Here is a 12,947-nt window from a genome sequence, read left to right as displayed (position 1 = left end):
TTTATATGGAGAAAGACCTCAAACAGTGTAATTCTTCTCTTTTGCATCCATCTGCATCGAGAGCTGTTCCGTCTTCAAGGGCGACTGGTCACGCAAAAATAACAACAAAGGCAGCCACATGTTACCATGACAACCAGGAAGTCAATCAACCATGACAGATCATGTAATGTTACCCGTTCCTGGACATGACTATTTATTTTAAGACATGCATGACTTATTATTTTTTTATATATATATTTGCCTGTTCACTTTTATTTCAGAAACCATTTGATTTAAAATTTGTACATGAGCTGCATTTGTTACTGAATGCGATCAAAATTAAGAGTAAGAGTATGCCATTTAAATAATAGGGTTTCAGAAATGTGCATGTTTAACCATTTGCCTGTGGCAGTAAATATATAAATTTTCAAGACATTCAAGAACAATTCATAATATAAAAATGAATAACAGGATGAGATAATTAGCCCTAAATTATTGTTTGCACTTCTTTTGTTAAAATATTCAATACATCAATGGTCCTAAGATTTTTAACAGTCGAGCGTTGTGATAGATATTTATCATATAATGAACTGTTCAAAGACATCACTGCATAAAGGAAATTCAATATTCCTTATTAAAACGTTGAAAATGAAAATGATAGTTTGCCATAAAGTACATGAAATACGACAGAAAGCAAGTTAAATTCTCCCCTGATCTTCTAGTCCCATCTAATGAATTTCCCAAACTAATGTCTTCCCTTCTAGCAGTCTTTGAATGCTCTTTTTCAGATTAAGGGGACTCATAAATACACACAAATAAAGATAAGATGAATATATCTCTATAGAGAAAATAAGTATGATTTGAATGTTATCAAATGAACGTCTTATTGAAAATATTGATGAAACAGATTTAACGTAAACGTAACTGAACGTAAATTCAGATTTACAAACCCAATGTGTTTGATGAGGTATCTTGAATTGTTATTTTGACCTATTACTGTTTGCTTGTTTTTGTTTTCTAGGTGGCATGACCTCGTTATGGAGCCTGGACTGACATCTCAAGGTTGTTGATCCCTCGTTTAACCACAAATAGTGGTTACTCACCATGTATAATCTAGTTCATTAGAGCACTAACATGTATGGCCTCACAACAAAATTATCTTAAAAATGTGGAGGGAAAAATAAAAAGAAGGGAAAGAAGATAGTTTTCTATGCTTATAGATTGTACTGCCTTCTTGAGTTGAAGAATTTTTGTTGTATCTTAGCTGAAAAGTTTTGTGAATTTTGAAGTGAATAGGTTCGTTCTATGGCAAAAAATATCAAATGTAGCTGAAGAGTCCAAAAGTGGTAGGAATAGGGGGTGATTTGGAATAGGAGAGATGTTAGTTTCTTGTATTTAATCTTTTGTAAATTCCATGTTTTGTCAATTAATTAATGCGCTATTGAAAAAAATATCCTATATTTTCACAGTTTGAGTTTCCTACTAATCACTTCTTCAATTCTAAGAGAGACTGAAAGGAAAGTAATTGTTTTGGGATTATGTTAATAAGGTGTTTCATTTAATATCAACAGATGGAATAATTACAGGTAAGTATGTACTAAATCATGTCACTTTGTCCAACTTTTAATTGTTCTTTTTTATTCTTCTAGGTAAGGAATTTGTATCACATCTTTATGATCCAGAAATAATGGCTGTCCAGTGGAAAAATGTGTTGCTGTATAGCTAGCAATATATGTGCTGGAATATGTATCTGTTTGGAAATTCTGAACCTAAGGAATCCCTAGTTGGACAGACTAGCCACAGTGGAACAGGCCAGAACTATCCCACTATTGTGTTCACAGCCATGACCAGCACCTGGCATCCAAGCATCCTCCCGACAGTGTTTCTGATGTTACTGTGCTTGAATGTTTTGACTCAGTGATATTTTAATGCTTGAGTTATTTACGATGATAAGTGTTGGTAAAGTTCATCAAAGTAATATTGTGTTTAAATTATGAAGTGTAATACACTATTTTTTTTTTCATCAGATACAAAATTATATAAAGTCTACTCAAATTAAAATCCTTGTTTTTATGTTTATTACACATAAGTTTCAACAGAATACGTTTTCCAACAAATAATTTTATTAAAACTAGAAATGGTTTGTAAGACATTAATGTCCCTGTCTCCATATGAATTTGAGAATGGTTGTGACGGAAAGTGACATGACTTGACAGAAATGGATGAACACTATATTCCCCTCCCATTTAATGGTGGGGCCTACAAAATCTCCTGTTTTGAACAGGAACAATTATGAAAGTATTGACATACAATACAAATTAAGGATGTCCCTTAAATCATGTTACACTTTCACAATGTTATAGCTTTTGACATACATGAGCAACAAAAAGATATTCTGGTATATTAAGGCATGCAATCAAAAGTTTTGTTGCATGAATAATACAAAGGATTGATTTGCTTTTGTTTAAAATCATGGACGTCATTTGACGTCACAAATTTTTATGGTAGGACAGAGGTACTTCAAGTTTACTCTGTAAACACGGTGTTTTTGGTCATCCAACGATTGTGTTCTAAACTGGTTTGTTTTCCAATATATGTGCATATTTTGTGAACATGTGTCTTTTATAAAAATCGTTACAAAGATTATCTATATATTTTTTCAAAAAAAACCCCAGTTTTTTAGCCCACCATCAACAGCCCACCATCAACAGATGGTGGGCTATTCAAATCGCTTTTTGTCCGTGGTCCGTCCTTCCGTCCGTTAACAATTCTTGTTACCGCTATTTTTCAGAAATTACAGAAGGGATGTTTCTCAAATTTCATATGTAGGTTCCCCTAGGGCCCTAGTTGTGCATATTGTATTTTGGGACCAATCGGTCAACAAAATGGCCGCCAGGCAGCCATCTTGGATTTTGATAGTTAAAGTTTGTTATCGCTATTTCTCAGAATGTACAGAAGGGATCTTTTTCAAACTTCACATGAAAGTTCCCCTAGGGGCCTAGTTGTGCATATTGCATTTTGGGACCAATCGGTTAACAAGATGGCCGACAGGCAGCCATCTTGGATTTTGACAATTGAAGTTTGTTACCGCTATTTCTCAGAAAGTACTGAAGGGATCTGTCTCAAATTGCATGTGCAGGTTCCCCTAGGGGCCTAGTTGTGCATATTGCATTTTGGGACCGATCGATGAACAAGATGGCCGACAGGCCGCCATCTTGGATTTTGACAATTGAACTTTGTTACCGCTTTTTCTCAGAAAGTACTGAAGCGATCTGTCTCAAATTGCATGTGTAGATTCCCCTAGGGGTCTAGTTGTGCATATTGCATTTTGGGACCGATTGATTAACAAGATGGCCGACAGGCCGCCATCTTGGATTTTGATAGTTAAAGCTTGTTACCACTATTTGTCAGAAAGTACTCAAGGGATCTGTATCAAATTGCATGTGCAGGTTCCCCTAGGGGTCTAGTTGTGCATATTGCATTTTCAGACCCATCGGTGAACAAGATGGCCGACAGGCCGCCATCTTGGATTTTGACAATTGAACTTTGTTACCGCTATTTCTCAGAAAGTACTGAAGGGATCTGTCTCAAATTTCATGTGCAGGTTCCCCTAGGTCCCTGGTTATGCATATTGCATTTTGGTACCGATCAGTGAACAAGATGGCCGACAGAACGCAATCTTGGATTTTGACAATTGAAGTTTTTTTCCGCTATGTCTAAGAATGTAAGGGATCTGTCTCAAATTGTATGTACAGGTTCTTCTAGGGGTCTAGTTGTATATATTGCATTTTAGGACCGATCGGTGAACAAGATGGCCGACAGGTAGCCATCAAGGATTTTGATAATTAAAGTTTGTTACCGTTATATATCTCAGAAAGCAGTCGAAGGATCTTTCTGAAATTTCATGTGTAGTAATATGTAGTAAAAGCTTGAAAAGCAGAGAAAAGATCCCTCTTTCCTTTGTCAGACAAAGATCGTTCTTAGGTGGGCGCCAAGATCCCTCTGGGATCTCTTGTATTCATGAAATGTTTTATTGCAGGCTTTTTACAAATGAAATCTTTGTTAGTTGCTCTCTGTATTAACAAATGATTAAATTTAGAGAATGTAACATGTTATGGGACACCCTATACTTACAATTATTGTGAAATTGATTGATTTCAGACATTAACAACATAAATAATTGTACAGGCCAAACTACCAAGGTGTTGTCTTCTTATCTAAATTACAGAAAAAAAATCCACGTAGTATATGTATTTACAATTAGCTCATCGTATCACGCAAATTATACACAATGATAAATAATAATAAAAAGTACTGTTCTCTCCCTCGGACCATGCTAAATATACATAATTATAGATACTACATACTATGCATTTACTCTCTTAATAAAAACAAACAATATTTACATAAGACAACGAACACGATGAATTTCTAAAATAAAAATGCAAATGAAAAAAAAATGTATACGTGTTTAATGCCTGTGCCTCTTAATCGTTACACTACAGCGTCATTTAATGACACTTTGACATTTCATAGAAGTAAAATGAAAGACATCACAGACTTAATGCACGACTGAATGATGGCTCGATCACATCCTTCTCTGTCTATTAACACACCATTCAATCGTTTTAGTTTTTCCAACCAACCTCTCCAAATAGGCCTAGTACAGACGAATACTAAGTAACTTGATTCCCCATATATGTACTGTTAGCGACTCGCTTGGCAGCCAGATGTAAGATTTCTAAATGGACACCAAACGCCCGCTTTCACCATGCGTCTTAACCTTTCATACAGAATATCAAAGTGTAAGTTTTTTTTCTCAATAGGTTTCTTTTTGTTCAAAAATACAAGAGGACTAGTCTCTATTTTTCTTTTAAGGGCTTCAGGTCGACAGTTGACAGATGCGCCTGCTATGAAAAAGTTCAACAGGCTTTAGGATAGTGAAAGCCAAAGGAATATTTAAATATTGGAATAAATTTCATCAAGTTGGCCATTTATTTTTATTGTGTCAAATTCAGATATCATTTCTACTCAAGATTGGAAAAGTAAAGATACATAAAGTCTTGCCGTAAACGAAAGACAGACAACAGGGGCTTGACAGGAATTCTCAAACCAGGGTTTAAAAACTGAACTGTACTGAAAGAATTATTAGTTATTCTGATTTGCAATATTTATCAAAAAAGTAATTTTCGAAAGGTCAGAAGTTTTCACGGTCAAATGGCATTTGTACATTTGCTATCACTTAATTCCCCTACTGTACATATATTTTCATGTTAGGTAGTTATGTAGGTAGAGAACTAATTATGTGGAGTCAAGCCCAAAGATCTGTTTTCATTTGAAAATTATGGTAAGTCGTCCCGTTTCTCCAGGAATTCTTTTAGTTTGCCTTTGATTGTTTGTACGGCATCTTCTTTGTCTTCCCATTGTAGATACTTTTCGCTCTTCATGATTGGATGAAGGACCTTCGGTATCCGACTCGCTCTGAGATAGTCACTTGCCACAACAATATAGTCCTCTAAAACACCTTTAGCTTTCAAATGGATGACGCATTCTAATTCACATTCATACTTGGAATCAGAAACATAATCGTTACTGAGAATGATTATGGCCTTCCTGCTTGCCTCCATGTGTTCGAACATATTTGCAATGGTCGACATCCCAGCCTCGGAATCTCTCTGATCAAAGTAAAGCTTAAAATCACCGCCGAACTGCTTTTTATTATTCAACTCTCCATTATCAATCCCATCGAGGATGTTCTCAATTACCCATCTCCAGTCATTTTCTGCACATGCTAAATAAGCATCATACGTACCATCCCTGTCCGGTATAGCCCCATAGTTTGCGTTTGCTGGCCCTTTCTTCACTCGTCTTCGAACACGTCTGCACATACGGTGACATCGCAGTCGGATAAACCATCTATTTCTATAGAGACAGATAATTAGGATGATGACGACCATTACAGCGACCCCCGCAATTGCCAATACAACAGGGAGGGTAAAGAACAGACAGTTAATTTTTGTTCGGTCGAACGACAAGAGTTTCTTTCCACGCCAAGCATTAGGACTGTTGCAGATATAGGTATACAGGCCGGGAATAACTATATCCGTTATGTTAACCCAGTCTCTGAACCATCGAAGATCACAGGTACATGCAAATGGATTGTTAGTAAGATTGAGTGTCATAAGATTCCCCAACTCCTGTACAGAAGTCTTGTTCACAAGCGCTATCATATTGTGACTAAGGTCAAGAGTGTTCATCAAGGCCATCTTGTTAAAAAGATGGAGACCCCACCCGGAGATACGGTTCTGACGCAAATTTAACTGTCGAAGTTTTGTCAGATCACGGAAGCTCGAATCGTGGACTATGTCTATCTGGTTATTGGATAAATCGAGGATCTGTAGATTATAAAGTCCCGCGAGGAGTTGTCCCTCCCTGTCCAGCGCCATGACTTTTCCAATATTGTTATTCTCTAAATGGAACTGTTGGAGGGAAGACAATTTGTTAAACAAGCTGACTGGCATAGTCCCGAGCGCGTTATCGGCCAGATTTAGATATGTGAGAGCGTTTAAAGATTCAAACAGCGATGGCTGGTTAGGGATGTATTTTATGTTGTTCCTATGCAACTCTAAAGAAAGCAGACGCGTCAACGGCTCAAACACTCTGCCTGGTAAGTTACCGATCTTGTTCTGTACGAGATGCAACACCTTCAGGTTAATCAGACCACTGAATGAGGACTGGTAAAGCGTAACGATGACGTTCCCACCTAAATACAATTTTTGAAGGTTGGTGAGGTCAATGAAGATATCGTCTGGCAGGGAGCTGATTCTGTTCCCGTTTAGATAAAGGAGGTTCAAGGTAGCTGGCATGTTTCTTGGGACATTGTCCAGAACGTTATCGTTAAGTTTGAGGTTCGTCAGAGCTTTCAGACCATCAAAGGCAGTATCGGCTACTGATATTATACCACTGCTGCTGAGGTCGAGAAGTTGTAGATTTTCCAAATCTGCGAAAGCTCTGCTGGGAATGTGTCGAATCCTGTTGTTTGACATAATCAGCGTATTGATCGTAGTGTTTCGGAGGAGTTCAAAAGTTGCATTTGGGATAGAACCTCCGAGTGTCAAATTGACAATATTCAAGGAGCGAAGAGGCTTTCCTTGCAGACCCACGAGTGCATTTGCCAGTACTTCAGCTGTTATTGGGTTTATGCCTAGCTTCAAAGACTGAATCTTGGTGAGCGGTGAGAAGGCACCGCGAGATATATTCTTGATTTTGTTTCTAGATAACTCCACCTTGATAATACTCGTGGTGTTTAAAGCTTCAAAAGTTTTATTTTCTAGAGTGGTTATAAAATTGTTGCTGAGACCAATGTTTTTGAATTGGGTTAGATTATTGTACTCAACAGGGAACGTGCCATTAGTTATAACGTTGGCTTGGATATATAGACTCTGCAGTCCGAGAAGTGTGCCTAGTTGTGGAATTTTCGCTAGCTTGTTACTGTCCAACGCAAGGAAGATGAGACTTGTGCATCCGTAAAAGGCCTCCTTATCAATTACATTGATGTAATTGTTACTCATATAAAGCGTCCCAAGACTTGTCAGGTTATAGAACGACCACTTATCCAAAGCTGTTATGGCATTATTGTCTAAACGAATCAATTTCACATGAGGGGTGTGATTTCCGTGGAAGGCATATTGTTGAAGCCGTATGATTTTGTTGTTTTGGAGATATATTTCCTGGAGATTCGGAAGCCAACCAAAACTAAAACTCTCTATCTTGGCTATATAGTTATGCCTCAGATACAACTTTTCGGTTGTATTAGGTAAGCCTGACGGTATGTCGTACAGATGCAAGCCCTCACAATTCACGCTGGTAAGAGCTTTGTCGCAGAAACACTTCGGTGGTAAACTTGGCGGACAGTAATGGTTGAATCCCAATCCCAACACGCTTTCCCATGTCAAGATCACCAACCAGACGACAGCCAGAGAGGATGGAGACTGCATCTGCAAATGAAAGACTTTCAAATAATAATGGTGTCATATTCATGACATGTCTTAACACTGGCATCCTTATTTAACAATGCTATCGATTAGTGTAGCTTTGCTGTGTCACAAATACGTTTTTTAAAGTACACTGTAATTGAACATCGAATTCGTTTGTTCAATCAATAGTCAAGGAAGTGTTGGATGGGTAAATGGTGCGATATGGTATTAAACGTGATTACTTATATTAACAGAATAAGCACTTTATTGAATATCATTTGAAGTTGAGGGGTTGTCTACCAAGGTATCCATATGGTGTCAATTGATGGACTGTTAAACGACATAGACCCAGTTGTTCATTAGGCTTATTACAATTTTCAAATGAAATTAATTTCTGATAAAAAAATTTGAATCATTCTGATGTATGCCGTTCTTTAACTACTTACATGTGTGAAAGACAATATGATTACAGGTATTACAGCAAATTAGAAATGCCAACTCCACTAATCATGTGATTAAGTTGATCACCATTTGAACTCCCGGGCCAGGTCTCTGTGCAAATTTTAATGAAAACGTTGCCACTTCTAATGCATATTGTTATGAATGTGATTATTTTAATTTATTTGCACGTTAATTAATCTTTTATCTTTTACAGTGGCGTAGGAAGATGAAACGTAATGGGGAGCCAAAGGTCCTCAAGATTGTCTAAACCACCCATTTGTCTTCTAGGTGCCCCATTTAGAAATTATTATTGTAAAAATCGTCATATCTTTATGCAAACATGTACAGGATTTTTGCCAAACGCGTCCGTGTCTTTGGTGATTTTCCTACTATACTGCGATTAAATGGCAGAGAAATTTTGATAATTTTTAATTTTAATAGACAGTCTATTCCTTTATGCATGTAAGTGTTGATACTCTCATTGGATCATCTGTACACGTGAAAACGCATTGTTAAAAGTCCATTGAATGCACAAAAGGAACTAAATGAAAATTGAATGTACAAAATTTAATGAACTCTTTTTAAAATTGCACACATATTTTTTTGTGATAGCGACTAAGACTAGTCACATATTAAAGTTCATTGTAACAACATCCTCATGTTTGTTTTTTTGTTTTTTTGTTTTGTTTTTTTTTTCCCCATCGAAAATGTCAATAACGGTATAGACGTCTATGGGCATTTCGTGGTGCATATGAGCCAAAACCTATTTTCGCCACAAGGGGCCAACTCAATGAAAATGGATGTTGTCGTACAGTTTTTGTGTATATTAGGATATAATTCCTTGTTAGTCAATATGATGAGCATTTTTTAGTCTGGTTGATACGTATTTAATTTTATTATTAAAGGTTTGCTATGTGCTTGAACGTTTTAGGAAATGCGCTCCGCAGTGGAAAATTTTCTAAAATGAAGTACGAAAAAGTGCAGGACATGTTTTTCTTTCAAAAGTGCATTTTTAGAACATTTCAGTCGGCGAAAATGGGGTGGGGACAAAAAGACATGCCTAAATCTGTGTTTTGAAGGGGACACAAATACAATAAATATTTGCAAATTAGATTTACCATAAATAAAATGAATACGAGCAATGATATTGGAGTTTTTTCCCTTCATCTGGTATAACTTGTACCGATCTATATAGGAAATGTGCCTGCTATGTGATCCCATTGACCTTTTGTCAATAAAATTGTTTGAAAACAAAACCCTTCCATCTGATATTGTAGGTATATTTAGATCGAAACATACATGTATAAGAAATCTCTTTACTGATGATAATTTAAACAATGACATGACACTATATTGTCGTCTGTAGAACCTCCCAACAAGCTTCTGAAGTTATCTCGACACCTTATTGTTTTACCAGTGTATATATAAATTATCAGTGCTGACGAATCCAGAGCTTTTTTTTAAAAACATATTTTTCAGCACCACGACCAAGTTACCAACATTTTGATAACTGCAATACGTACAATGCATATGAGCTCAAAATGAATCATTGACAAAATTATAATACAAACGTCTATGTACAGTGTATTGAAATAAATACACATGGTTAGTCAGTCATGCAGCTAATCTGTGGTCGGCAATTTTATATCACATTTTTACAGTGTTATTTTTTTTTTGTAAAGCTACGTCTACTTTTACTATGCATATCAAAATTCTGTGTGGTAACTAATGCTTATCAGGCTTCATACATGCACAGCTGAATTCGTCAAACCTTATGATTTGCAATAGTCTTGTTTTAAATATAATGACTACACATCCTTACCACCTACAGTTGACCTATTCAAGGGACAATTTATCGTATCCAGAGGAAAAAAAGAACAGGACGAATTTTAAATTACGTACCCAGACTAGACTTGATATTAAACACCGTAGCTAATAAAACTTTCATCTGGTATTAGGGGTGGCCAGGTGAACTGGGAAAATGGTTCTTAAGCGGTCATATAATAAATTTGACACTATTTACTTGTCAAATTGAATAGCAACATTATTTGACATACTTTTTTTGCAAATTGATAGTGGTTAAAAAGTAATGATCATTTGATCCTCTTGGCTGTTTAGCTAGATATGACAGTTTGAGCCGGGAAAATTTCGTGCATTGAATTGAGAACATAGAAGTCAAATTCAATTTCCTTTTTATACTTTAATGTAGTGTGTTCCCAGGCACGTTTATGTTATTTTACCAAGCGCGTTTATCTAAATATATTCAATAATAATTTATTTATATCTTCATATTATATCTTTGTATTAATAATATTCCAATGATTGTATCACATAGCCATATGTTAGCAGACAATCACGTGTCAATTATATTTATTAGCAACCCACGTAGCAACGCCACAAACTAGCACACACACGTACATAAATCAACACATCCTCGATATTCCGGTGGTTACACTCACTGTAAATAATATCCATCCCTGGAATATCTGTCTCATCAGTTGTCACACGCAAAGTTTTGCGATGACATAGTCCGGGATGGATACAAAAATCAACATTATTGCTTCCTTACATCCATACAAAAGGGATCGATAGCAAAAACATACATGTACATAACACATTGCAGATCAAAACAACAACTTAAACATTTATCAAGCCAGTTTATCTCAGTTCAAATGACTTTTTAACAAAGATGATAAAACTCACGCAGAATCGAGGATGACAACAATGCTAGATAAGAGTTTACAAAATACTTGCCTCCATGCTTAGTCTAGTAGCAGATCTGTGACTTCCAATCGTGGATACGGGTACCTGTGGCGGTACAAACCAGGGCTTATCTTCTCAGATATAACCCCACGTTTCAGATGGTGGTATTCCCAGTCCACTCGTGGGGTTTTCAATGACTCACAACTCGTCCACAAATAGCTTCTCTGAAATTAGTTGTATTTTACTACTGTCTAACGGTAGGCTATGACCTAGTCGCATAATGAGCTTGTTTTTCGAAAGCAGGATTCTTGGAAAACCCCTACTTTCGATTTGTACTACAAAGGATAAAGTATTACTACTGAAGCTTGACGAGACGTGGTATTTCCAGGGAGTAGACGAATCCTGTGTGTCTGACTCTTTGTTGAAATCTATTGAAATTCAAAACTATTAAAATTGTTAGCCTACTAGAGTAAACAAGTTTATCAATATTAATTTGTAGTACAGAGTAAATACCAGAAATCTTATATTTAGGGAAACTTAAAACCAGTTTTATGAAATTTTGTTTGTTTCATTTTGTAGTCAGAATAAGTATTTGATAAGTAAATTTATGTTGTGTATTTCTATGAAGCAGACTATTTAACACTGTCTTGATATAAATACGTATTTTAGTAGATGTATTGCTTTATAATTCACCAGTTACATTAATTTTCAATAAAAATGTCTAGTGCTGTGCGCTAACACCCCATTCACCACATAGTTGCATATCGACTTTTACAAATCAATAAATATTCTTATTCTATCGTTTCATAGATTCGTTAGCTAATTACTGATACATTATGTTATTATTTACATCTAGATAGCTAGACGTTATATACGGACGACGTCCCTTGTATGACGTGTGTGTGGTGAGTGAACGTTAATGGTGATTCAGTATGGGACACTCGTTGATATACCACGGAAGCACTGCCATAGAACAATTAGGACATCGAACAACACACCCCGCCCGGTCACATTATAGAGCTGACACTTTGCAAACCATACAGCCGTTCCAATTCGCAATTACTGATCGCTAAGCATGCAAGAGCAGAAACGACCATTTTATAGACTACGATTTGTCCCAGTGCCAAGAGCCTTCCTGATAGTCGCAAAAATGAAGGCAGTGCCAAAGGAACCATTGGAAACACCACACAATTTGAAGAGGTAAGTTTAAGTCGGAACCACATCTTACACCTTAATGGCACTGAATAGAAAACTGTTCCTTCACATTTTCTAGTGTTTATACAGTGATAAACACTGCAGTGTGATTATTTCCAAGGGTTATTAATTGTTACTTATCAATTCTTATTTCATTAAAACATTGATATGTTTTCTATCAAACACAAACTATGAATGTATGTATGTTGACAAAGAAATCCAATAGGAATACTTATCAATTTTATCGATTTTTTTATCCCTGTAAGATTAAGTCTCGTATCGTATCACATTGTTCTTATTGTGGTAAGAAGGACCTAAAACATGTAGGGTGTAGTCATGAAGAAATATTGTGTCAAATATATGATCTTGCTGGTCATCAGAACTTAATCTCATTTATATGTATATAAATACCTTTTTTAGGTCACCTGAGACGAAGTCTCAAGTGACCTATTCTAATCGCCTTTTGTCCGTCGTCGTGCGTCGTCCGTCGTATGTCCGTAAACAATTTACATTTTCGACTTCTTCTCCAAAACTGCTGAAGCAATTTCAATGAAATTTTGCACAAACCTTCTAAGGCATAAGGCCAATCAAAATTGTGAATTATATGGTCCCCACCCCCCAGGGAGCTATGGGAGGGGCCAAAAGGGGTAAAAT

The 12,947-nt window shown here is 36.3% G+C and overlaps 1 protein-coding gene across 1 annotated transcript; it reads right to left on the bottom strand.

Annotated features, from left to right (window-relative positions):
- Positions 1–2,082: 2,082 nt before the first annotated feature.
- On the bottom strand, positions 2,083–11,404 carry LOC138315897 (toll-like receptor 3). Its single transcript, XM_069257233.1, has 2 exons — positions 11,151–11,404; positions 2,083–7,976 (listed from the first exon to the last, which is right to left on the bottom strand). Exons 1-2 carry the CDS (start codon positions 11,154–11,156, stop codon positions 5,322–5,324), a joined length of 2,661 nt encoding a protein of 886 aa, XP_069113334.1. The 5' UTR covers positions 11,157–11,404; the 3' UTR covers positions 2,083–5,321.
- Between the last annotated feature and the right edge of the window lie 1,543 nt (positions 11,405–12,947).

Source organism: Argopecten irradians, chromosome 2, assembly GCF_041381155.1.
Source record: "Argopecten irradians isolate NY chromosome 2, Ai_NY, whole genome shotgun sequence".
Lineage (NCBI taxonomy): Eukaryota > Metazoa > Mollusca > Bivalvia > Pectinida > Pectinidae > Argopecten > Argopecten irradians.
Note: the sequence above shows the minus strand (reverse complement) of the source record. Positions and strands in the feature narration are given on the sequence as shown.